This window comes from Chelonoidis abingdonii, chromosome 1 (assembly GCF_003597395.2).
Source record: "Chelonoidis abingdonii isolate Lonesome George chromosome 1, CheloAbing_2.0, whole genome shotgun sequence".
In the NCBI taxonomy this organism is placed as follows: domain Eukaryota; kingdom Metazoa; phylum Chordata; order Testudines; family Testudinidae; genus Chelonoidis; species Chelonoidis abingdonii.
This window is the reverse complement of record NC_133769.1, coordinates 360059171-360086203: the sequence shown is the minus strand read 5'-3', so window position 1 is coordinate 360086203 and position 27033 is coordinate 360059171. Positions and strand designations below refer to the sequence as shown.

At 48.5% G+C, this 27033-nt stretch overlaps 1 protein-coding gene across 2 annotated transcripts; it reads left to right on the top strand.

Annotated features, from left to right (window-relative positions):
• The first annotated feature begins 1429 nt into the window (after window positions 1-1429).
• TSKU (tsukushi, small leucine rich proteoglycan) lies at window positions 1430-27005 on the top strand. 2 transcript variants are annotated; one of them, XM_032771525.2, is made up of 2 exons: window positions 1430-1544; window positions 22929-27005. In XM_032771525.2, the coding sequence occupies exon 2, from the start codon at window positions 22937-22939 to the stop codon at window positions 23993-23995; it is 1059 nt and encodes a 352-aa protein (XP_032627416.1). In that variant the 5' UTR covers window positions 1430-1544; window positions 22929-22936; the 3' UTR covers window positions 23996-27005. The 2 variants fall into 2 exon arrangements, with proteins under 2 accessions (XP_032627416.1, XP_074917904.1); XM_075061803.1 differs by lacking the exon at window positions 1430-1544 and adding an exon at window positions 7134-7222 and having other exon boundaries at window positions 22929-24075.
• The last annotated feature ends 28 nt before the right edge of the window (window positions 27006-27033 follow it).

Sequence of the window (27033 nt, the reverse complement as noted above, 5' to 3'; positions counted from 1 at the left end):
GCAGTGACAGCGTGCCAACATATTATGCTTCATATTGTTGGAGAAGCAGTTGTCCTTGCCACCTGGAAGCTGGCTACCCCCTAATGCTACCTGGCTCTGTGATCTAGTGAACCATGCTATCCCAGGGGGCCTTTGGGTTTTGGCCCCAGCTCTGCCACTTAACTTGTGTTAATGTAGGTAGATAGATCACTTGCACACTGGGGCCCTGATCTTGGTGGAGATCTCTGGTTGCTGCTATAATACCTAGTACAGCCTAGAGAATGATCCTAATGCATAGATGTGATCATTTACTTCCCTGGCCTTAAGAAAATTTATAGTTGGTGGGTCTGATTCTGCAAACCTTAGGATGGACAGAATCAGGCCCTATGTTTATTTCTTAGTATTTTATTTATTTCCTATTTTATGCTGTCTTCTAATATTTTAAGGACTCAGCCTCAATGTTTTTGTGCACCCAAAACTTCCACTGCAGTCAGTGACAGTGCTGAATGCAACAGTCATGCCGGCTCAAACCTAAATGTTATGGTACATAAGTGAGGGACAGGAATTGCTAGGTACATGCTACCCCTGCCTTGCAATGAACTCCATCTGATCATACCCCTGTCCCCGAGCAGGACCAGGTCCCTAGATACTACGGTAACTAGAACTAGGTTAACACTTAGGGAGTGCTGCTGCAAATGCTATTGGAGCAAGCCTAGAGCTTATGTTGTTAGCGAGCCTATTGAAGCCAATGGTAGCAAACACTGGGTGCTGTGCAGGATTGGACACTCACGGAGCTAGGACTCAATTCTGCTCTCTGGGTAAACTGGGGGTGACGCCACTGAAATCAGACCGTGCCCCCCGGGAATGTAGGAACGGGTGTGATGGGAAGAAACACGACCAAGGTCTGGCCTACCTAACCCCCCTCAGATTTTCCAAGAAGGGAGAAGCTGTCACAGGCAAAAGGATTTTCTGCACCTCCACTTTGTACAGCGCTGCAAGAGCAAAGTTGCCCAAGTCAGACCCAGCTGCCTCCGCCTCCTTCGCTCCCAGATGTTCTCTTGTGTGCAGCCATCTGTTGAGATCCCTGCCCTCCTCCCCGCGCTTCCCAAACTAATAACAGCCTGGAGGGGAAAGGGGCAGTGTCTTCGGCCTGGGTGCAGCAACGCCGCACGCTGCGGACGTTCCCTGGTGGCAAAACTGCGTCTGGCTGGTGAGGCCGGGAGCTGGGCGCGCCTAGCGAGGCCGGGCACTTTTGAGACGCTCCCCGGGGCGGGAAGCGGGGCTGCCATTCAGCGGGTGCAGCCGGGAGGCGGCCGGTTCACGCTCGCTGGAGGGGGCGGAGGCGAGGAGCCGCATGCAGAGGAGCGGGCGGGAGGGGGTGCAGCATCGGGGGGTGCGGGACTTGGGCGGGGGGCGGGACAGCAGGCATAGGAAGGGGTGTGTGCAGGGGAGACCGGGTGCAAGCGGAATTCGCTCTCGCCAGCAGCCAGACCCCAGCGTCCAGCCTGCCGCCGCCTCTGCCCAGGTGCTGGTCCAGGGGGGCCGCTCCCTCCGGCCCGGGGAAGGTGAGTGGTTCTCCGCTGCTCCCCGCAGCCAGCGGTGCTGCCAGCCCAGGGCACTGCCCAGCTCCGCTCCTGCTGCAGCGCCTGGAGAGGGGAGCTCGCCCGCCTGCCCGCCCCGGGCTGTGATGAGTTGGGAACCGGGCAGCCTGGAGCGCGGTTACCCTGCGCGGTCCCCGGTCCGTCAGCTCTCGGGGATCGCCTGCAGAGCAAGGCGGGCTGGCCATGCAGCGGGCTCTCCCGAGCTCCCACCGGCCGGGGGGTGAGGGCACTGCCGGCTCGTCCTCCATTTCCTGGGGAAACCGGACTCACCAAACCCTTTCCTGCTTCATCGTTCAAGGATCGCCTTCAACTTCGGGCCGGGCACTTTGCTGTCTGCTCCGCCGCCGGGCTGGGATTGCGGTTGGCACATTAGCAGCCCTGCTGCTTTTCAGCCAGGAGCGAGAACTTTGTCTGGAAGGGGGTTGGTGTGGGTGTGTTTTTGTTTTGTTTTAAATCTTTGCAGAGAGTTGCCTGTGTGTATACACGGAAGATGTCTCGATATAAAATAGGGTTTTGGGGAGCAGAACTGTTTGGTTTCCAAAGACTGAAACCTGCCCTGCAGTGAGTTGCAGGAGATTTCAGTCCCAAGGAAATCTGCGGGCTTCCTGACTTCCGAAAAAGATTTGCACAGCTTTGCCGCTGTCGCGTTTTCCCTAGCAGATGGTGTGGCATGCATGTGTCTCTGGTGATGATTTCTTTTCTCGCTTTTCATTGTATTCCCCTTCCTGGCTCTTGTCTCCCCGCCCGGCTGTCTGATGAGCAGTTGAGATTGCCACGGTTGCAAGTAATCCGATCAGCAGCTGGAATCAGTGCCCAGATTCAGGGCTTTGGTTTCACACGCTGCTCCCTGGTTCCCCACCTTCCAGCTCTCTCTCCCCATAGGCGCAGGATTCAGGGGAAGGGGGGGATAGGAAGGAGGCTGTCTTGTCTGGCTGCGCTCAATGGTACTCCAAAGACACACAGTTTTAAAGAAACTTTTGGGGAGCAGCGATCTGATCAAGGAGACGAGAGCAGACGGGGGAGGGGAGGAAAAAGCCGCTGCGGAGGCAGTGCTCGCCCAGGTTAAGAGGTTACTATCTCGTTAACATCTGCCTAGATTAGCCCAGACATGCACACTGGTGGAAGGAATGAAGCTACACAGCGAAGGATAAAGTTGATCTCATGGTCTGGTCTCAAATCCGGTGCATGATGCAGCCTGCCTAGTCCCGGGATTTCCAGCCTCTCTAACTGGATTAAGCTGGAGAGGGGAAGAGGGGGAAGTAGTTGAGGATTTGTCTGCTCGAAAAAAAGCAGCCAGCCTGCCAGAGGAGAGGGAAGAGAATGGATACATACACGCCTTAGCTAACTTTTAACCAGTCATGAGAATCGCGCCTTAATCAGTAGCTCATGGTCAGTTTATTAATATGCTAGACCCCGGCACACGTCAGTTGATTGTGAACAAAAAACTCTTTATCCTGCTGGCTTGGTTGGAAAAATCATGAACTGAGTTGACTGAAAGTGCTGTGCAAAACTAAAGAGGATGGGAAGATGCTAAATATGTAAGATCGTTACTGGCATGGGAGGGGTTCAATAATCGATGATTCGTGTTGCTCTTGGTTTGGGGGCAAAATCTTAATGTAATGTTGCAAGAAGAAATGCGCCATGTAACTTCTACAGTGGTTAAGACAAGTATCATAGAATCACAGACTATCTGGGTTGGAAGGGTCCTCAGGAGGTCATCTAGTCCAACCCGCTGCTCAAAGCAGGACCAAGCCCCAAGCAGATTTTTGCCCCAGATCCCTAAATGGCCCCCCAGGATTGAACTCTCAACTCCTGGTTTGCCTGGGGAGCTTGAGTTCTTGAGATGAAAGATTTGCCCAGACATCACCTCTAATAAATCAGATTGTGCTCCCCTGTATACAGCATTTGCTCAAGTTACATTAGAAAGCTCCTCTTTCTGGACACTGCTCTCTGCGCTGTGCAAACAATTGGTGCTGAGCACTGTGATTACCTTCAGATCACACTGTAGGAGTTACTGCCATAGAACCAGTGCTAGTATTTCAAGATGCTACAGATCTCATGATGATGGTGAGCACTGAAAATACCTGGGTAGAAGATGTGAACAACCTGCACCATAGCTGTGCAAACTTCTAAAGATGCCGCTCTGACTCTGTCAAGCAACACTTCCTTGTGCCACTACATCGAGGGCTGCATCGGGTTTTGGAAATTGTATGGAGGGCTGGTTAGGGGAGGGGATCCTATCTGCCCCCCCCCCCGGGACCTGTTGCCATCCAACCCCCTTTCCCTGACAGCCCCGCCCCCCCCCCCCAACCCCTGTCCCATCCCTTGTTCCCTGAGAGCCCCCCAGGACCCCTCCCTGACTGCCCCTGCCTCCCCATCCACCCCTCCTCTCATTCCTGATACCCCTGCCCCATCCACCCCTGCTGCTCCCTGTCCCGTTACTGCCCCTGGAACCCCTGCCCCTGCCTGCCCTTTGCAGCCGCATCCAACCCCCCCTCTTATTCATGACTGCCTCCCTCTCCCTGGACCCTTGCCCCATCCAACCATCCCTTCTTCCTGTCCCCTGACTGCCCCTCACTGCCCCATCCAACCCCTCCTCTCATTCCTGACTGCCTCCCAGGGACCTCTGCCCCATTCAACCAGCCATTCCTCACCCTCTGACCGCCCTGACCCCTGTTCACACCCCTGCCCACCCCCACCAAACTCCTCTGCCCTCTATTCAATCTCCCTGCCCCCCTACCGCGCTGCCTGGAGCACCCCTGGTGGCACTACAGCCGTGTCTCCCAGCTGGAGCCAGCCACGCTGCAGCCACCATGCAGCACAGAGACTGGGTCAGGCCGGGCCCTGCAGCTGCGCTGCCCCAGGAGCTCACATCAGCGGGGAAGGGGGAACAGCAGGGGAGGGACCGGGGCTTAGCCAGGAGCTCAGGGGCCGGTGTCCCGCAGGCTGTAGTTTGCCCACCTCTGCACTAGATGCTAATATGATTGGAGAGGGCAGGACAGTTAAAACCTTTTTCCAAGAGTTTGTAGTGTAAGCCTGTTCTCCTGCACCCTACTAGCCGAGAGTGTGGAGGGGACCCTCGCTCTGTAAGGGTTGGTTTAGCTTTCATCTCCATCATCACTGTCATTATTTGTGTTACACTATCACCTGAAGCTCTGATCTCTGCTAAGGATTCTGTGCTACTAAGTCCTGTAAAGCTACACAGGGAGAAACAGTCCCTGCCCTGAAGAGCTCACAGTCTAAACAGATGGCAGACAGAAGAAGCATAATTATCCTCATTTTTACAGATAGAGATGTGGGGAACCAAGGTGCAGATTAAGTGTCTTGCCCAAAGTCATACAGGGAGTCAGTGGCAGAACCAGGTATTGAACCTAGGTCACCCGAAGTCCAAGCCTTAACCTGAAGATCCCCTGAGAATTCCCAAATCTTGTTTTATAGTGTCTTGAATGTGGTAGCATGATCCGTGTGTGGATGCACCCGTGCATGTGCATGTGAGGGTATGATTAGTGGTGAGGAGCAGAAAGAGTGCGTGTGAGTGAGAAAGAGACGTCAATGGTTATATTAAATAGCAATTATGTTGTCAAGAGTGTACAATACAATTCTATATGCATGGCATCCTTGCAAACTGTACTCCATGCGCCTAGCTGAATTACCTAGGGCAGCAGGCAGTAATGGTGTCAAGTATGCAAAACTGGTGTGAATGCCTGGGATGGTGAATGAATTTACATGTTCCACTATAGGAGACTGAAGAGAGAAGATAATGTGGAGTGTGCCTAAGGTGGTGGTGTTGACTTGAGATATCCTGATAAGGCATTGGTGGGATGGGGAAATCCAGGAAGGGCTCCAGACTGCAGGAGCTGCAGAGGAGAAAGCTCTTGCAGCACCAGAGTGCAGGAGGAGATGCAGAGGAAAAGCCAGTGCTGAATGATTGGGAAGAGAGGTGAGAGAAAGGAGGCCCGTAAATTAGGCAGTCCAGGAAGGGGCTTTAAAACAAAGAGTAATTTTAAACCAGTGCCTGCAATGTGGATGTGAAGTGCATCTCCACTCAGTGTGAAATCTATGCGTGAGGTTTGAATTTTCAGGAGGTTTAGAGTTTTCACTTCATCCCTAACTGTTCCCTTTCCTCTTTCAGGCTCTTCTCCCTCCTCCTTGCTAGTCAGCTGGTTGGAGGTGGGGGGAGGAAGAGCATTGGGCTGTGGGGATGGGTCTCTTGCTTTATGAGACAGTAATTCCTTTTGTACCAGCCCGACTGACTGCGTGAGGTTCTGATGGCTGGGGACGAGTCTGGGATCAGAGAGGAACAGGGGTGTTCTGTGTGGTGCTTCCCAGACCTAGTGTTTTGGCAGGCAATCAAAAGAAACTTCCAAACATTGAGATTTTGGGGGAGAAGATAAACCTTGGCCAAACCAACACATTTTTATTTTAAACCTTGGCACTAAAATTAACGAATTAAACAGTAAAAAAGGCAGCTGAAAGCCATATGGGCATCGGCCTGGTGCTGATTCTCTTTCTTGAAAGGGAGCTGCCTCCTTTTTCTACTTCTGCTCTAAAGATTTTTCCGTCTGCAGCATGAATGCGAAAGAGGCAGGAAAAACAAAACCAGGAATCCTTTGCGAACTTGAAATGGAATGACATCTATTAGTATGGAATTGGCTCCCAGTGCCACTCAAGCCAGGCTGAAATCTAACTAGATAGTGCAGTGGTTGATTGATGAAACCTGGCCGACCGTTGGGCCGGGATTGTGGCTGGATGTAATATTTGGTGGTGGTGCTTGTGGGTTCTTGTTCGTTCCCCTTTTTGTATCCTCTCTCTGTGTTGACATCTAACTGACTCTTCTCCTTTCCCTCTCTCTCTTAGTTGCTACCCTTCAGGCAGAGCAGCCTCCTGGCTTTTAGGCTGGGAGGAAAGTGCATAGCTAACAGAGAAACTGTGCTCTTCAGAGCATGCTACCATGGATGTGTTGATATTACACGGGGCCTAGCTAGGCACTTCATGGTTGTCATTATTCAGCACAGCATAGCCCACCCAGACTTAGCAACAGAGAATATGGGATGCCTGCTGAAAGAAGCACAGCCACCTGCCACTTGAGCTCCAGGAGAATCTCATGAGTTGTTAGCAGAATAGGGCCTATGACACTCAGAAGAATGATTCCGATTCATTCCTGTTGCAGAAATGCTGGCTCGTTCAGTCCAGTGGTCAGCTCTTTTGGGTGAGGGCCTGCAGGCCTCGATCGTCTGGGTCCATGCTTCTCAGCTGCTGGGTCGTCACCCAAAGGGGTCGTTGTGTCAGGCCTCTGCGCTCCACTGGCCTTCTGATCGTTGTCTATGGCCATTGTTAAGCCGAGTTCCAGCTAAAATGATTGCTAACCCGCTCTGGCCCTCAAGGGTTCTCACATGTATTGGGAAATGTGGCTCTGCTACCAGATGGCCAGCCAGTGTGGTCTGAGCCCAGCTGGGTCAGAAACTGAACTTGCTGGAACCAGCTTAATGCAGAGTTTCCATTTAAAGACTGCTTCTTATCCTCTGTACTGCAGCAGGGCCTGAAGGCTCTGATTGGGACCCTGTTGGGTTAGCCGCTGCTCAGGTACATTCAAAGGCGTGGTCCCTGATCCAAAGTGTTGACAGTCAAGACAAAGGCACCACGTGAGTGTGACAAACTATATGGGGGGGGCATGGTAACCACGGGAGCTTGCTCATTGTTCCCAGCATGCACAAAGCCATAGCAGTTGAGATGGGAAAATTCCCCATGGGCCATAGGCTATGGCTAGCCCCCAGCAGTGCAGGATTTGCTGCCTACAGTGTCTCTATCGCTTGAGAGTCCCAGGTAGTGAAGCTTTCACCACTTTCTTTCGGGGAGCAGCATCTAGACTGGTGGGAGACCTGCCACCAAGCCCTTGTCGTGACTGCTGTCCTGAGGCCAGGACCATGGCAGAGCACTAGTGCAGACCGGCCTCGCCATTCAGACCACCGTGAGCTGCTCTGAGCAGAGTCAGCCACTTCGTAGTCTCATGTGCCAGCAGCTAGGCTAAGCTAGGGCTCCCATCACTGGTAGGCCCCACTGCTGGAGCAGTGCGGGGAGCGTCTCTGAAAACCCTGTGTCATCATAGGCATCGCCATAAGGAAACAGCTCTCCCTTGGCCATGGAAGCATGCCCTTAATGCAGGCTCCTGGGCCCCAATTCAGGGAAGCATCCTTGTTTAAGAAGGGTGCTTAAGAATGTGCTTGGATCCCACTTAAGTCAGTGGGACTGAAGAGTGTGCTTAACTCTTAAATGTGTGCTTATGTGCTAGTCTGGACTGGGGCCCAATACAAGGAATGGTTTATTGGGGCCAGAATGTGGTGAGTGCTCTTCTGGCACCGTATGTGCAGGGCCACCCTGGCAGGGGTGGGGTAATGCCAGTAGGAGCAGGGCATTGGTACTTCAGAAAATCAGGACTCCCATCCTGGTTACACTAGTGTCAATCATTCACTCCTGTGCATATCTGAGAGCACAGGTCAGCGCCCTGTGTTTGCCATGGGGATAATGCTGCTTGCTTCCTTTGCAAAGTGCTTTGGGATCTGTGGATGGAAAAGGCTGTATAAGACTCCTATCCACAATGACCCACGCATGAGGTTTAACGCACTTAAATTAAGAGAACCATGTCAGTTTTATTTTTTATTTAACTAAATTTTCTTGCCTGGCTTGTACCATGTTTTTAGCTTTGAAGGCATCTTAGGGGATGTCTACATGTCCTGCTTTGAGCAGGGGGTTGGACTAGATGACCTCCTGAGGTCCCTTCCAACCCTGAGATTCTATGATTTTATGAGACACAGCCCGCCTGGCCGCTCGCCTCCCAGCCTGGGTTGACAGATTTAGGCTTGTGGTTTAAAACAGCTGTGCAGACAGAACTCTGAAGTTGCATCTCAGCCTGTGAAACCTCGGGAGGGGGTTGAGTTTCAGAGGCTGAGCTCCAGTGACTTGCTGCCACTGGCTGTGTAGACAGAACCTTTGGTGCTTACATGGCCCAAATTGCCGTAGTATCTGAGAACTTCAAACTCCTGGGTTTGTCTTTAAACCAATTTATCTTCCTAAAACCCCAGTGAAATAGGGCGGTGCTGTTATTCCTGTTGTACAGCTGGGGAACGGAGGCACAAAGAGACTAAGTGACTTGCCCAAGATCACGCCAGAAGTCTGTGGTGGAGCAGAGACTTGAACTTAGGTCTTCCTAGTGTCCTGACATCTGGGCCATCCTTCCTCTTGCTGTTTCAAGTTGGCTGGAATAGACAAGATACACATTGTGAGCAAAAAACCAGTAGTAACCTGCCGATTAAGCCTTGGTCGTCACTGGGGGGATGGGGAGGGGGAAGGCAAAGCCACCCAAACTTTCCAGAATAAACATTTTATAAAACTTGCTCAGTGCAGCTCGTCAGGCGTAGGCAGCTTGCTCCAGACAAGCCAGCTGCATGGCATCATTGGTATTCCACTGGGCATCAGCTATGCCATAAACCTGGCATTTTGTTAGCGTTCGTTACTCAGGATAGTCATGTTGTGAGAATTTTTGGGAGCCTTTGATTTACAGCTGTGCTGTTAGCAACAATGATAGCTGGGAGTGTATGTATGCTCTCCTCCAACGGAGGATCTGCAGCTGCACTCTGAGTGCCCCATGTGGCTGAGAGATTATTCGCCAACGACAGCAAAAACCTAGTCTGGTTGTGGCAGCCCTGAAGGGCACCAGAAATTTCAGCTCAGGAGAGTAGGGTTGCAATCTCTTTGTTGTGTAGCACTAAAGATGTGAGGAGCAGGCAGCTTCTGGTGTGGGGAAGGGGGAATGCAGAGGTAGCACTGTATCCCCCTCCCCCAAATTCTCATTGAATCAGTGCCCCAGCATGGTGCTAAGGGTGGGAGCAGGGGAGGGTAACCTTTGAATGAGACATAATGCTGTGGCCCTCTAAGATCTCATGGCACTTTCTGCAAGATCAGAGGTGTTATCCACCTGGAATTCATTTGCAGGATTCCAGGGCGGAGTTCTTTCTGCCTCGCTCAGGTCTTCATGCAGTTTCAGCTGGATACAGCATTCTTCTCTTCCGCTCCTAAAATGTATGCAGAGTTATGGTGCGCTGTTAAACTCTGGCCATGCTGTGCTCCAGATGTGTCTGCATTTGGGAAGGAGGCTGTGCAAGAAGGAGTCTCCCAGTGTTACACTTCAACAGTCAGTTCACCCCTTTTTTGGGGGGGAGAGGGGAGGCATGTGAAAAGGCCCTGTGTAGATATAAGCCATCGTTCATTAGTAGCAGCCAACAGGCTGGATGCTATTGACGGCATCTAATTTACGCATGTGTTGTGCCGTTATGCTTTGTACCACCAGAATGCAGCAACTTTCAATGTTATAGTCCAGTGGGCCACTTCTTAAGGGAGGGAATATTTCAAGTGTCCCTGACCCCACCATTGTTGCTTGGTTTGCAACACATTCTGGTGGCCATTCACATGAGATCCACTGCTATAGAGGATGCCTCCCTCTGTACTCAGAGGGTGGGGCTGGGAGGGAGCTAATCCTGATGTGCACCTCAGGGGGCTGTGGCTATACTTGACTTGTGGTGCATCGTCAGCCCTGTTAATTGCTAGGTCTCTTAGGCAGTGGGAGCTTTCCTTAGAGTAGAAGGTTTCAAAGGGGGTGCGGAACGGTACCGTTGAAGCCAGGACAGTATCTGTGAATTCTTAGACACTGAGATGCTCTCTTATCATATTTATTCCTCCATTGGCTTTGCTTTCATGTTTTGAACCCCGGACCCTGCCCTGTGGGCTGTGTGCTTGACCGAAGGTGTGGTGGTCTCATACTTTATTGCATGAGGCGACACAGTCGAGTGGCTCCCGGTAGAGGTCAGCGCAGAGATTGATCCAGTATTCTATATTTGATTAGTAGGTTTCTGCAAAGGTGGATGGTGCAGTAGCAGTGTTGGTTGGGTTTCCTCCACCTCTGAACACTCAGAACTTGCCTTGCAGCTCTGAGAGACAAGCAGCATATTATAAAACCAAGTGCATTCCACCCAGATTATATCATGTCTCTGGAAACCAGAGTGCTACAGAGAGGTTCAGTCATAATGTGTGATTAGAATGAGACCGAGTGCATTTGGGTAGCCAGGTGCGGGAAGCCTCATGTCGGATTTAAAAGAACCATATAAAGCTGTGGGAGAAGGAACAAAGGAAAACAGGCTGCTTAAAAACCGAACAGACCTACTTATGTCTCCTTTCCACACCCTGTGGCTAAGGCACTTGACTGGGACTCAGGAGACTCGGATTTAATTCCAGCCTCTGCCACAGACTCACTATACGGCGCAGGTCAGATTACTTACCTTGCCAGGTTTCAATAGCTGGAACCAGGATAATTTCCCAGCATAGACCAAGCACCCTGCTTGCGCTCTCTTTGCCTTGTATCCTGAGAATGTTTTGTTACGTAGGAGCAACTAGACTAGCTCAGAGCAGAGAACCATTTAGTCCTGTCACCAACAGTAGCCAAGAACAGCTGCTGCAGAGGAAGGTGCAAGAAGCCCTGCACTAGTGTTTTTGGCTAGCCTGTCCGTGGTGTTAACCTCTGAACCCTGAATAACTAGAGATGAGCTTAAGTCCTGAAGCAGGATGGCATATAGCCCTGCCACAACTCTTATGTATTTTAACATTTACTGTTGGGGAGATCCCTCTTGCCCGTACAATCCCACAGTCCCTTTTGAAATCCTGCTGGCTCCGGGCCTTAGGGATAGTGTATGGCAATGAAAGGCAGTTGGTGATTAACTGGCCCCCATCCCCTCCCCGCAACATGATGCAACGGAACAGTTTACCACTGGCCTTAAGTGCTCACACTGCTGTGATCAAGAGCGTTTCCTTGACAAGCTTTCTCACAATGAAAAAGCCATAAAGCTGAATAGCTTTTGCCTCTCTAAGGAGGACATGATAATAAAAAGGACATGGACACTCTCTCCCTCCCCGATCTGTTTACATTTTTGATTCCCTGCAACTCTGAAGGGCTGCTCTCCACTCCGACTTGCATTAGAACAACGGGGTGGTAATTTGTGTGTGCAGGCCCTTTCGCTTCTGAAGAAGTGGTCTATATTGATTTTTAGTCCATCTGGGGTTCGTTTGTTACAGGTTTTAAGTATCCCCAGCTGAGATCAGCCTCCATTGTGCTAGGCAGCATTGTGGACATATAGTAAGAAGAGAATCTTCCCTAAAGTGTTTACAGTGGAAATAGAGAAGATGGCTGAAGGGCGAACAAAGGGAACAGACAGGTGAGGTGAATGACCTACAGTCAGCCAGGAGCAGAGCTGAGAATAGAACCCAGGTTTCTGGAGTGCTAGTGATGTGCTCTGTCCACTAGACCATGCTGCCTTAGGGTGTGTCATCACAGCAGCATTAACTCAAGGGTTTACTCTAGTGTTGCCCACAGCTCCAGTCCTACCCATATACAAAGTCGTAACTCAAGTGTGGTGGTGCTTTAAATTCCAAGTTGGGGATGGGGGGTATAAGCTAAAGCTGAATTAGCACAATTTGCCAGCTGCTAACAGGAGTGAGGACACAGGGTAGTTCCACTTAACGGCCACTAGTCCTCCAATGCCTTCACACAATTCCCACTCCACCCTCGTGTGCCACGAAAGAACAGACTGCTTCGCCCACAGGCCTCTGGGAAAGAATCTACAGAGCAGCTCAGCTAAGAGCAGCACAAAGAACCGGGGTGGGAGGTCGTCTCAGAAGTCTTAGCGCCCCACAGAAGCGAGTGCAGTGCCAGGGTGAGCACAGCATCTGGAGCGTTGCTTCACATTGGGGCTGCTGTCACCCAAGAGGGGAGTAACAGGAGTGAACTCTGCAGTGAGGGCCTCTCCGTCTCCCCAGAGGCATGAAGTGAGGTAGGGAGGAGGCTGTGCTGTTCGCCTTGCTGATCAGGATCAGTGGGTGAAGACGTAAACATTAAATCCATTGAGAACAGCAACCAAATCCTAACCTGTCATTGGTGAACTGCAGTTGCACCCACCTGTTCTTGGCAAGCCCTATAATGTATCTCCTCAGTTGTGCGCCAGGGCTCCCAGAGCGCCTGGAGACCTCTCATGCCACTTGGCTTTCCCTCCCATTAACAGCTGGGGGAGGATGACTTTGAATGCCTCATTTCCTGTTGGTAAACGCCTGTTCTGAGCACTCTGCCTAAGGCCAGGGACCAAGATAATACTTTTCAAAGTTGTCTGAACGGTTTCAGGCGACTTTGGTCCTCAGTAAAATGATACAAGGTGGAGGCTTCACTGAATGGGCAGGGGCTGGGTTTGTGGCATGCCAGACAGATGTCATGATTTCTTTCCTACTGTGCCTGTGTTTTTCCGGAACTTGTCATCTGCTACCTGTCTAGTCAAAGCTTGCAGGCACTGGAGTCTATGGACTTTTGGCCACTAACTATGGTCTGGGTGCAGGGTTTGGCCCTGTGAGAAATGTAATTCTCAGCATAGTACTCACCAAATCTGTCCTGTTTCAGTTCCAATTATAAATTGGTTGGAACGTCTGTGCCAGTGCGTGTCCACGCAGGTTTTCCTCTTGTTAGATCCAAACTGCACCTCGACTTCCACATAAAAACTCTCAGGGGAGGAAAATTGCAGAACTTGAATAAACTCCTACTTGTTTAAATGTTTGCCTCGTAAATTATTAAAGGCGGCTGAAGGCAGACCAGGGTTGAGAACAATCAAAATAAGATCCCTGTTAAAATAACCTGTTTTTGGAGGAAAGCAGTTTGAATTTCTTTTTTTCTTAAAAGGAGTATGTTTCTTCAGAGCACAGGAAGCCAAATATGCCTACAAAAGCAAATAATCATCAGGCTGCTGCAGAGAATGGGAAGAAGGTGCAGGCCTCTGACTTAATTAACTCCACATGTCTACTCTACATTCAGACTTTTTAGCTTGAAATGTGATATTTTACCTCCCTCCGTGCCTGGCTTTGCTCTTGCTATTGTCATCTGTCCCTCCACCTATAATAGATCTATTAATTAGCGATCCTGGGAGCACTGTGTTGGTTAATAGCTGTTTGGCACTGATATAACTCTGCATCTGTAACTGACAAAAGGGACTAACTCTGATCACTCAGAAAAATCAGGACCGAGTGTGCCAGCTGTGCCTTCCCCACCCAGTCTAAATTCCCTGCATCCTTAGACAAAGCTTTGTTGAGTGTTATTGTCTAGCATAGAAGTCTGTCTGTGTGTATAGAATCATGGAGTTATAGAACAGGAAGGGACCTCAAGTGGTCATCTAGTGTGACCCCCTGCACTGAGGCAGGGTGAAGTATGCTCAGAGTGTAGGTATTCCCGGTATGTAAGTGGTGGTGTGCTTGTGATGGGGACAGCTACGGAGATGGAAGTCTTGAAATATGTGCAGTGGCAGTACAAGGTTCCCCTCCCCCATTGCTCTGCTGGTGCGCCTGTTCGGAGGAACTGCCTCTTGAGCATGGCCCATTCACTCCTTGGTACCTTTGCTGAGATGGCTAATGGATGGTCTGTGGGAATTGAATTGAGACCTCCAAACTGATCTTCTGGTGGGCCTCAAAGCCTATACTTGGGACTTTGCTATTGGCAGCCAGCAACCTGTGTAAGTGCATCTATACAGACTTACAGTGTAGACAAAAAAAGCTGGGATTTGCACTAGTTTCAAGCACCAGTTAATTTGACCAGCACACATGGTGGCTCTTCTGGTCTACACTTGCAGGTTGCACAGGGGCAGCGATACTGGTTGCTGGCTACATTTGGCTAAATCGGGATTAAATTCTGAACTAAATTCAGCCTGACAGTCCCGAGAAGCTCCATATTCTAGTGGCATATTCATAGTTCCCCTGGCATCCTCCTTTCCAACCTTCTGTTTGTTAGAACGTCAAGTGTAGCAGCCAGTGGCAATAATTCACACTGGTCCTGCACAGAGGCAGGTAACTGGTCAAAAGGGTTTCATTGCACATAGAAACTCAGCTGTTGTAATTCAGCATCGATCCCTCTTCGGAACCTTTCAGTGGCCTCCACTATCCCAGTATCTGAGCATCTCCCAATCTCTAATGCACTTATCGTCTCTATGGTGGAAATGCTACTGTTCCCATTATACAGATGGGGAACAGAGGCTCGGACCAACTAAGTAACTAGCCTAAGGTCACACACGGAGTCTGTGGCCAAGCAGACTCCAAGTCCTGAGCTCCAACTCCTAGATCATCCATCCTTTCTCATATACCTCTTAAACGAACTGAAGAGCTGCCCTGGGACATCTTTTTCTTAAATATTTCCCCATCCCTCTAGTAGAGCAAAATAACTGCATGTAAGGAGGGTAAGGAAGTGAGTGAGTGTGTGTGTGTATAATATAGTATATGCAGGTTCCTATTTTAAGTTGATTATCCTTGGATGCCCTAGCAATGTGGCTTCCATGTGTGTTGGGTTAATTACTTGTTAACGACTCCCTCTATGGTGGTGGTGTTGGCGGCTGAAAGCAAAGTGGGTGTTTTTTTACATCCATTATTAGATCTCATTAAAGCAGAACATAATTCATAGAAGAATGTTTCAGCCTCAGCATTCAATTCTCATTCACCGAGCAGGGAGACTAAACGGAGGGGTTTTTAGGAATGATTTCAGTTCCTATTCATGTCTCCGAGGGCTCTTTAGCAGTAGAGGAGCACCACAATGTTTCCAAGTGTTTATCCCGCTGTCCTACCCCACACTAGAGAAAGCCAGGCAGTGCTAGACAGAAGAGAATTTCACACATCTGCCTGCTTAGTAATTTGGGATGTATCCACTATCTAAGGGGGGAGGGATAGGTCAGTGGTTTGAGCATTGGCCTGCTAAACCTAGAGTTGTGAGTCCAATCCTTGAGGGGGCCACTTAGGGATCTGGGGCAAAAATTGGTCCTGCTAGTGAAGGCAGGGGGCTGGACTCAATGACCTTTCAAGGTCTCTTCCAGTTCTAGGAGATTGGTATACCTCCAATTATTATTATTATAAGCTGCCTTGTGCTTTATGCAGATAAACCCATCTCTGATAGCTAATCACAGATGAGGTGACTGATGCAAAGACTCTGGATAGAAAGCTCTTAAAACCAGCACAGATTGCTAGAGTTAAGCAACTGATTCTCCTCTTACTGTCAGTGGTGTAAATCTGGAGGAACCCCTTTGAGTTCAATGGAATTACATTTTTTTCCAATCATGCTGCGCTAATGGAGAATCAGGTTTAAAGGGTGTCACGCTTTTATTTTATTTTTTGAATGGTCTGTAGCTTCCTCCATACCCAGAGCCATGTAACAGAGAGACATTTATAAATATGGACCTGGGTCTTCTGTTCTGAATGATGCAGGCAGTCCCTATGAGCCTGGTTCTCATTTATGCCAAGGCCCCTCTACAGCACATTGGCAGGATAAAAGGGCCTCCTATGCGCTGCCAGAGTTCTGCAAAGGGTCCATTGACTTCAGTAAGACTCTGCATGGATGCAATTATAACGTTGGGACCACATTTTAAATCATTGTATCCTCTTCCTGCTCCTTACCACTAAGTATCTGTGGCTTGAAAACATCAGTGACCTTTTAACCATCTTCCCAAAGTAACCACTTTCTGTACCTTCCCCGGTAAGTCTTTCACTCACGCTCCTCCCTAGATCCAGCTGCCATTCTATACTGAGCCACCTAGGTCTATGATAGCCAGTCCCTAAAATAACAGTTGTCATGAAATAGTGGGAAAAAAAAGCTTGATTGACCTTTAACTTGAACTGATACAAGAATAATACCCTGCCTCTCCTGAGTTGTATCATCTCACATTCTAGAGAGAAGCCCTTTGCAGGAGACAGATGCAAAGTTTCTTTTATCTTCAAAGATTCGTTTTGGGTGTGGTGGGGGATTCTTTAAGGACTTAACAGTCTCTGCTTTTAAGCTAGTTTCAGTCGGTTCCTTTTTAGCTGTCTATTCACAGTTGTGTGTGAAACTTGGGGCGCTGGCTTTGGCAATCTCTTTGAGCTCAAATGATGCTTCAAGAGACAGTGTTTAACGGCCCCTATTGGAAAGCAATAGCTGTGGCGCTATTCATGTAGCTGTATAGCCTGACTAAAGGCAGGTAAGTGTATTAATCAGGACGGGAAACCCAGGAGTCCGTTAAAACTTGGCAAGTGATGGGAGCATTTTTAGAAAATAAAAAGCGCTTTACAAAGCTGTTCTTGCCAGAAGAGTGATTCAATTAAAATCCCCTCATGGAGGTTCTTGGTTTATGTGATGGGGCTCCCATCTCCACTCTAACTCAGTGCCTTAGAAATAACTAGCAATCTTTTTTCTTCCCAGCCTGTGGGATTTATTCCCACTGACATCTGTGTGCAGCTTGCTTAGGTGTCAAGTAGAATTTTGTTTTTTCAACTTGCCTCCTCTGCAAATCCAGCCTGATTGTTCGGCTGTGCTCTTTGTGCTAATTATAAAGGCTTTGCAGTTAGTTGATTTTTGGATGATGCCAGACTAAAATCCTGGTCCCCCTTTCTGTGGAAGTATCGTGCTAAAAAAAAAAAACCCACCTTCCTCCCAAACCCATGTTCCTGCCAGGAAATTAAGTGGTGGTGTCTGAATTACAGGGGCCGACATCCTGAGTAAGTCCTTTTTTGTCAGTGTTTAAAAAGCCATAATCCTGCGGTTTAACCAGAGAATTTAGAAATCCTAAATCTGCCAATCACTTAAGCCCCAGATCAGCAAAGTGCTTAAGCACATGCTTTGCCAATGGAGAAGTGAACCTCTCTGTGGCTCAGTTTTCCAGTCTGCAGAATGGAGTGATCCTTATCTATGGCAGAGCACTGTGGGTAGAGCTTTCAAAAGTCTCACCCTATATCTATGTATATGTATATTTTTCTGCTTTTCAGTGTGCTTGAACACTGCCCTCATGGAGAGAGCTGGAAGATCCATTCAGATGAAATTTCCAGGTTGATGGTACAGAAGTTACTGCTACTAGAGGTAGTCTCGATGTGTCCGGCCAGCCTGCTTTTCACATAGCAGGGACCACACAGGCCTGAGAGGTCTGTGTTTCTCAAGTGGCTGTGCTTAGATGCATGCCAAATGGTAGTGCTATCCAAGAATGAGTAGCCCCAAATCCAGGGGATAGTGGTGCCAACATGTCTACCTGCCAGCTTGGAAGGTAATGAGAGAAGCCTTGATTACAGGTTAAGACTGTGCATTAGTAGAAAATAGTCATTTTGTTTGCCTTCCCGAAAGTGTGGGTTTGCAACAATGCTCCAGTCAGTGCTTCAGCCCCACCCCTTTCTGCCCTCAACTAACTTTTTAAATTTTTTATCTATCACAGGGTGGGTTGGCTGATTGTTTTTTACATTTTTCACAGGAAACCCCAGGGCAAGTACAGGCCCCATTCCTGCCATGTGATCCAGGCGTGCTCATGTAGGATCCTATTGAAGTCAGTGGGGCAGAGGAGTGTGACTGAGTAGGAACGGAGCCTATGGTCTGTCTGGGCTGGGCCCATTCGCGCATCTGTCTGCTGCGCTGCCTTCTGAGGTTTTTTAAATAAAGTGCCTCCAGAAGCCTTCCAGACAATGGCTGTTTGGATTACAATAGACCAGAATCCAGCTGTGTTCTGCACTATGCAAATACATAGTAAGGGAGAGTCACTACCCCAAAGAGCTTGCACTATGAGTAGATGAGATAGACAACGGGTGGGAGGAGAAACTGAAGCACAGAGGGGAAAGTGACTTGTCCAAGGCCACCCAGCAGGTCAGTGGCAGAGCCAGGAATAGAAGCCAGATTTCCTAAATTCACATCAGTGCCTGAAATAGTTGGCCATGCTGCCTTCCAACGAGGCTCAACAAGAGTGACGTGACTAACATGGAGAATCACTGGGGTGCTCGCTTCTAGATTTCATTGTTTTTCTTCTAGAAGCAGAGGCCAAGGCATCCAGCAGCTCCCATGGGTTGAAGTCGTTGGACTTGCTCCAGATTAGGTAGGTGTCAAGGTGGCCAGAAGTTGTCCCAGGGGGTCTATTTACATTGATGGAAAATTTCACACCAAAGGCAAGAGTAGAGCAATACCCTTGGGGCAAACTGAAAGCTGTACAGCTTTGCCCAGTGACTTTCCTGCTGCACTAGAAAGTTGCTGCAGGCATAAGGGCAAGTAGGATTTGGTCCTGTGTGAATATATCCGTAATTTAGCAGAACAGCTTGTAGGCAGAAGGCCAAAGGCATTTTGACATGTGTTTAATACATGCTGTTCACATTCCCTCAACCCCTAACCCCCCTTAAAAATGCACTATGGGTTTCTCCGGCCTCGAATAAAAGCCGAACGTACCTATATGTTTTAATTTATAACGGCCTAAGAATGAAGAGGTTTTTTCTTGGGCTGGATGACAGACAACCTGTTAGCTTCAATAGGAGACAGAACACACAAGGCTTCAGCAAACTTGCTTGTTGTCTCTCTAAATGTTTCATACTGTTCTCTAATGGAATCCTTGCCTTGGTGTAATAGTCTGCTTAGAGAGAGTAAAGTACATCCTGTTTGCAAGGCAATTAAGAGACCCAATGAGAGAGAGTAAGAGTAGATCCAGAGCAACGCTGACGTAAGTTATTGCTCCCTTGGCTAGTAAGAAACTGTAATTGTAGTGTAAATAGCTCTACTCAGCTGTGCCTTGTACATGGACGCATAGGCACCTGGTTAGCTCCAGCTTCCTACCAAAGGGTAAAAGAATTCGTGAGTCTTGTATATTGGCACCATAATACCTGTTCAGTCATCTTTTCTGTTCCCTTCCCCCAGCTGCTTCTGAAGTTGGGCAGGAAGGGAATCTCCACACACACACTGTAGAAGATATTGGTCTTCTGGTTATTGAAGTCTAGTACTGGGTCTGATCCTCCACTCAACTCCAGTGATTTCAGTAGAGCTGCTCCTGATTCTTGCTAGTGTGAGAGGAGACTTGGATTCTTGGGGTGAAAGCCTGGCCCCACTGAAGTTAATGGAAGGTTTATCCAGGCCTTCCACGGGGCTAGGATTTCATCATGTGTCTTAAGTCATATTTGGCATGTTGACCTGGGGTCCATCTGATTCAGCTCCCACTGAAGTTAATGGGACTCTTTTTTACCCCCAGGAGTTGGGTCAGGCTTTAGACGAAGCAATCACTTGGTAGGCTCTTTCCCATTGAAGAATCAAGCAGGAATAGCTGATGGGTTGGGTGTGTGGGAGAGAGGAGTCGAATACACCAAATGGGTATAACTGGTGGGTACGCCTCTGTTGCTACAACTTTTCTAATTTTGCCAGAGACCTTAGAAAAGGTAGAACATGCAGTTCATTCGTTTTACCCCAAAATAGTGGTTTCACCTCTCAGCAAATGTTAAATAGCACAGTGCTGTAACAAGGGCTCATCTTCCTAAAATGCCATGATTTCTAGACAAGTGGGCTACACCCCATTTCTCTATCCTACAATCAGAAATGCTTAATCACTTAGATTGTAAGCTCTATAGGGCAGGGACTGGCTTCTTGTTCTGTTTGGACAGTGTCTGTCACGGAGAGGGATGGGGTCCATGGCCATGACTGAGGGCTCCTATGTGCTACTGCCAGACAGATAATAGTAAATGTCTGGCCAGATCATATTTTGTGAGGTATCTTCCTTTCTTCCCTGAATGCACTTTACAAATTGGCAAGTAATTCACAATGAGTCTCCCAGTCTCTGACGCAAATTAGCAAAGAGCTATTGACAAGAGAGAGGAACTGACCTGGGAGAAGATGAAAGTAGATGTGAACTTCTAGGAAATGGCTGGCAAAAGTTTCCTAGGCTGCAGAGGAGGCACAGAGGAAGGATCAAAGGTTAAGTGGCAAAGATGACACCACAAGGGTGTTGCTTTTTATTAGAGAGCGAAGAAAGAGGTGACAATGGCATGCACTGGGGACAGTAAAGGCTGAAACCATGAATAGTTGAGGTAAAGGCAAAGTCTTGAAAAATAGTATGTGACATTTTAATTGGGGGTAGGTGGAGGGTATAAAGGAATGAGGAACAGAATAGCTACAGTGTAGATAGATCATTGTTTGGGGGACACGTTCACGTTGCAGATCTCCTGAAATCCTTCTTGGAAGGGCATAAAGAGAGAGCGGATAAGGGACTTGTGATTCCAGGCCATGATGCAGGGAAACAATAGGAATAATCAGCGCTTCTATCTGCTGGAACGTGACTGCCGCAGACCTGTGGGATGCCAGCCTGCTCAGTTTTTATAATCCCCAGAGGCATGTAGCTAAAGCTTTTAATCAGCTCTTTCTGGAAACTGCGACGCTGTAGCTACTACCATTCTGTGGCGAAGCCGTTAACAGATACAGCAATGGAAAGTCCCGGCAAGTCCCGTGAACCAGGGATGAGCCTCTTGGCTCCCTTCATCCTTCAGCTATGAAGACGGCAAGTGTGGTGTGAGGGGGAAGAGCTGCAGAGGGCTTCACTGCTAGGTCCCTGGTTAGAATCCTAATCCAGACCAACAGCTGTTGCACGTAGTTACCTGATGTCTGTCCAGTGGCCTGTGAAATGAGTAGCTTGTCCTTGTAGGGATTTTGAAGTAGGTATCACGTGGGGTGTCCTTGTTGGCAGTCAGGGCAAGAAGAGTGACCCATCCTCTGGTTCCTAGAAGGGACCCTTCAAAACCTTACTTGAGGCCCAATTGTCAAGGCTGTTTGGGGGGGACTGATGGATGAGAACTCAGACTTGTGCCAGTCTGGCTCTTGGCCAAGAGGATTTTGTTTTCCCAGGTTGTTGGATTGATGCAGATTTATTTCCCAAGCTGGAAAATTCAGAAGTTGGTGATGAAGCTGCCAGCTGATGAAGCACAAACAGATGTAACCAAGGGTTCTGTGTAGCTGGGCAAGCTAGGATAGGTGCACCTTGAAAGCCTTCATGGGCATCTGCATGAGCAGCTCTCTGAATGGTCAAGTCCTCTCACAGTCCAGATTCACCTGCGCTGTACCGCAGCATGAACCCAGGCCAAAGGACGGCTGACCAGGAAGCCAGGCAGTGCATTGACCACTACCTCTCATGCAATGGGCTATAGCGCTGGCTGGAAAAGAGAGAGAATTCAGCACTTCCTCTCAATGGCCCCTGCCCACAGAACTCCTGGAGGGAGTTAAAGCTGCTCTCCCACCCATCTGAATACCCAAGGGAGGACTGGCAGCAGAAACGTGGCATGCCCCCCCCTCTAGGTCCACTCCTTCCCCGAGCCCCTGGGATGCATTGGGCTGTGCTGGCTCTGAGAGGCACAGTGGAGCGAATTGGCCCCATTATGTTTGATGCCCGTGAAGCTCCAGCGCTCGCTATGCCTCTTCACTTGCCTCGATGCTACGGTGATTATCTATCAGAGCTGCTACTGCTGGCCCCGTTTCTGTAGTATCTGATTACCTCCCCGTCGCTAATGCATTTGTCATCTCAATACCCCTGTGAAACAGGGACGCACGATTGTCCCCATGTGACGGATGGCGAGCCAAGGCATGGCAGAATTAAGTGACTTACCAAGGTGACCCAGGAAGACTGTGGCAGGGCGGGGAAATTGAACTCATGTCGTTCAAGTTCCCGATTAGTGCCCCAACCACTGGACCAGGCATTGATGTGTGCATCTGGACTACAGCTTGTTAAACCCCCATAAAGAACCAGGCTATGGCTGTGCCTGAAATGCTGATGTGCGTTTTCAGGGTTGACATGTCTCCAGTGTTTGAACCATAATACGAGAGGAGACTCATGCGTGGTTCAGCTTAAACTGGTGGAGGTGCAGCAAGGACAGATCTTGCATCAGAGCACCGATAACTCTTCCAGGCAATCCCAAATTACCAAACTGAGTACTGACTTTGTTGTACTAGCATGGGCCAAGTCTTAGTGAAATTTTTCCCCTTAATCTCCCACTGGTGGTAGCAGCGGTAGGAATACAATAGACAAGGCACTGGTGGCATCTTAATTGCCATGTTGTCTAACTCCATTCAGAGCCAGCCTAGGTAAATGGTCCAAACACCAGCATTCACTGGCTATGCACTAGAGCTGTTACAGTGGGAAACTTTAGAGGGAAAAGTCTAGTGTAGGACATGCCCCCAGCTACCATCCTGCATTTATTTGAATGTGTGACAATCCACATTACTGCTTCAGTCAGATACCTGCAGTGGGAAGGAAATACCTGAGCTCTCATGCAGTCATATACTTTCACTATTGAGTAGCATCAGGTATCCTGGGATTGTTCAGTGCATCAACAAGCACACCTGTCCTTGTCTTCAGAGGGATACTGGTGATCATTTCAACTGGTTATGCAGTTCAAATGGTTAAACCTTCTTCGGCAAGGTTTTAAGTTTGTTAGTTTGTCTCCAGTGCTTCAGATGCTCTTTAATTCTCTCCTCCTCTTGTCTTTCAGGTTCAGCGATGCCTCTGTCAGCCTGGTTCAGCCTGCTGCTTCTCTTTCTTTGTGTTAGTACTGCCAAGACCTGCTCCCCGGGATGCCACTGTGAAGTGGAGAGTTTTGGTCTCTTTGACAGCTTTAGCTTGACCAAAGTGGATTGCAGTGGAATAGGGTCACACATTGTTCCTGTCCCTATCCCGCTGGATACTTCCTATTTGGATCTGTCCTCAAACAAACTGGAAACCATCAACGAGTCAATGCTGACCGGCCCTGGTTATACCACCTTGGTGAGCCTTGACCTGAGCTATAATAAAATTGCTAAGATCTCTTCCACGACCTTCTCCAGGCTCAGGTATCTGGAATCCTTGGATCTGAGTCATAACTCTTTGGCAGTCCTTCCAGATGAATGCTTCCCCAGTTCACCCCTGGGGGACATAGACTTGAGCAACAACCTCCTCCTGGATATAACGTTAGATGTCTTTAGTTCCAAAGGTCAGAGGAAACCCATTAACGTGGATCTGTCCAACAACATGATAAACGCAGTCACAAGACACAATGACAAAAACATCCCCAACATCCAGAGCTTAAATCTGTCTGGAAACAGACTGAAGACTGTGCCCAACCTCCAAGGGATTCCCCTGCGGTACTTAAATCTTGATGGGAACCCTCTGGCCAAGATTGAGAAAGGAGCTTTCGTGGGACTGAAGGATTTAATTCATTTATCTCTCAGCAGCTTACGTGGCTTTAGAGAGATCTCTCCTTACAGTTTCAAAGAACTCCCCAACCTCCAGGTACTCGATTTATCCAGCAACCCCAACCTTAAGTTGTTGAGTGCCGAAATAGTCTTTGGTCTGAGCTCCTTGCAAGAGCTCAACCTGTCCAGTACAAGTGTTTCCTTCTTGCCAAAGACTGTGCTGAAATACTTACCTACCATCAAAAGCATTACCTTGGGGAAGAATGTACAGTGTCTTAAGGTGATCAAGGAAGGACAGTATCACCAGCAAATCGGGCTGACCAAAAAAGAGTTCCTCAGTTGTCATGACAGCCATGGATCTGTAGTGGCAGTACCCTATGTCTCGTGATGAAAGTTGAGGGGAAAGGGCTGGGGGAGATTGTACAGCTATCTGGACTGAAATGACCTGCCTTGTGCCTTTCGTGAATAATTTATACGTTTGTATACGCCAATACTTGATGGTGTGTGTCTTAACATTCCGTATTACTGCCCACCGTTGTCTGCCTCTTGATTCCTGCAAGTATTGCAAGTGATAGGTGCGGCATGGCTGCCCCAAATGGTGTTCACTGTGAGTGGGGACCAAGTGGGATCGCTGCTTTGAATTTCTGAAGAAGGACAGAATATCTGGGGAGAAAATGCATTCAGCCCAGGCTTATTTGCAGAAGCAAAGCTAGCCCTGTCTACAGAATGTACTAAAATGTGTTAACTCCGCAGTCATTTGCTTACAAATCCACGCTTTATCTATTTTTTTCCCAAGAAGTGCCTTCCAGATGTTGCCTTCATTAGCAGTGCCCTGCTCATTCTCATGCACCTTCAGTCTGAAGAAACCGTACTAAGCAAACCTGAGTACAGGGTGTTTCTAATGCTTGGCTGCTGTTTGCATAAAAGTGCAATGAACACTAGGTACCTGGGAACCATTTTCCCCCACCTCACCTCGATCCTTTCTGCCCAGGATTGCATTAGATCCTCTGCTGGAAACCCCGGGGGCCTTCTGATGCAGATGTGTTGAACCTTAGTGGTCCGTCAAAGACAGAATGTCCAAATTCAGCACTGTGCCATTCGCAGGACTGAAGGCTGTTCCCGTGGACCCACCCCCACTGGTGCTGTGCAGGCAGCTTGCGATAAGGGCAGGTTGTCTGGGAGTCAGACTCCAGTAGGGTAAATTAGATTGAGCTATGAAAGGGAAAGTGCATGTAAACTAAATTAAAAACTCCCTCCCCTTCTTGGGCATTTAAAGAATGCTTGATGAGGCTTCTTATCTTGATAACCTCATCAAACCAATACAAACCATGGGACTGAGAAGAAGCTGTTTCCTCTCTGACTTCCCCGGCCTAATAAGAACATGTGTGACTCAGCTGTGCTGTTTAATGCAATTTCATGCCAGAAAAATGTGTTCAGAACGTGGGGGGAGAGGAGGAGGGAGACCGCTCCAGCCCCAAAGCCTGGGGCTACTGACTCCCGCTGTTTAATAGAATAAGGTGGTAGCTTGCTTGCCTATCTGGGAAAGGATCCTTTTCGGGGCCTGCTGCTCTGTGTCATTCTTTCCACTCTCATGCTTGGCTTCTTGGCAGCTAACTGAAGTCTTGGGAGCACAGAGCAGTTTGCGTTGGCTTTGCCCAGTTGCCGGCATGCTGAATTTGGCCGACGGAGAACAAAGCAGGAGCAAAGGGAGTGGGAGCGGCAGATGCCTCAGGCAGCGAGGGGGGAACAATGCACAAGAACTGGTGGTAAGGGAGCGAGACGCACAGCTTGAACAAATGGAGGGGAAGGAACATGCTACAAGAGAACCAAGCGCCCACTCTGTGAATTCAATGGGGAATTTTGAGCCACGTCCCCAGAGAAACTCAGCCTGGGTGGAGTTGTTTGCTTACCCCAGGCCTGCATCTGGCCCACTCTTCCTTATGGAGAGGGCAGAGGGAGACAGCATGGGCAAACTCTGCTCTCAGCTGCAGCAGTCGAAGAGCTTGTCTACACACACAGTTGCCCCAGTTTCACTAAAGGAATTATTTTTCTTTTTAAACCAATGTAGTTGAGCCCATGCAAAAAGCTGTGTGGATGCTCTTATTTTTGTTTACAGCAGGGTTTTTTTTAGCTTAGTTAAGTCCATCAGCCACAGGTTTAAACTAAACAGCAATAAGCCACTCTTAAAGCAGAATCAGTGTGTCCACATAGGAATTTGCACCGGATTAACTAAACCAGTGCAAATAGGTGTGCAGATGACCCCAGAGTTTATTGAAGTCTGACTTGAATCAGTGTAACAGTTATTAGAATCTGGCCCATTCTGTAGCCAGGCACCAAGGCTGGCTACAGACAAGAAGGAAAATGTGAAAGGCAGGGAGTACACCAACAGATTCTGCAGGGGATCTGGGGTAAATGCACTATCCTCAAAACGTGGGTGTGGGAAGAAGACCATTAGAAGTAGGTTAAGATATTCTGGTCACATATGTAATTGTTGAGTAGATTCCAACCTATGTTAGAGGAGGAGGGGTGAAAATCTGATATACTTCATAGTGGAGTAGCTTGCATTCTGAATCAAAGACTCTGCAGTATCTATGGATTCCAGAAAGAGCTATATCTTCTCAGCTACATCCTCGAGAGTATTTTACTAATTGAAATTACAGTGCCCCACACCAGCTATCTGGGGTGATGGTAGAAAACTTCTGAGCAAATCAAAGCCTGTCACTGTCTTGGAAGGGCCAGATTCCCAGCTGGTGCAATACACTGACCTACATCAGCTAGGACCTGGCCTTGGATTTCCAAGTAGCTCCTCCAGTGGCTTGATCCAGTATCTTGTCATTGAAATTACAGACTGTAAAAATCTTTTTTCCCTTCACGGAGCCTTTTCAATGCTCGGCTTGCCGTTGGTTTTGCAAGATTTTTCTTAAAAGGCAACAATATTGTTTTAGACGGGATCTGATTCTATAAAATCAGGAGGGCAATGATGAACAAATAGTAACACGCCACAGTCTTGGGTTGGTTAGGGGTTTTTTCTTTCTTAATGGAGCCTGCCTTTTTAAGAGAATTTTTCTGCTGGCAGAAAACTTAATTTTTAAAATTATATATTTGTTTAATTTTATAGTTCTGTACTTAGATGAAATGTTCGGAGGATAATATACAGGCTCTAGAAGTTACTGCCTTTGCACCACTGTGGTAAATTTAATACCCAATGTGACAATCCAGTTGAAGACTGCAAGATTTACTCTTGTAATCTCATGGTAGCCGCTAGCTAAATGAGTCTTATGAGGGCTGGTAAATACCTTCTCTGTGTACTTGATTTTTTTTTTAGACACGCTCTGCAGCATTGTAATGCTTTGTGATTATTCACGATATAATAAAGTAATTTGGTGGAGACAAAAACAGCTCCTGGGTTTATTTTTCAGATGCAGC

What these genes read in the sequence shown, in the direction of transcription:
- TSKU (XM_032771525.2), top strand. Translation starts at nt 22,937, where the DNA reads ATGCCTCTGTCAGCCTGGTTCAGCCTGCTGCTTCTCTTTCTTTGTGTT.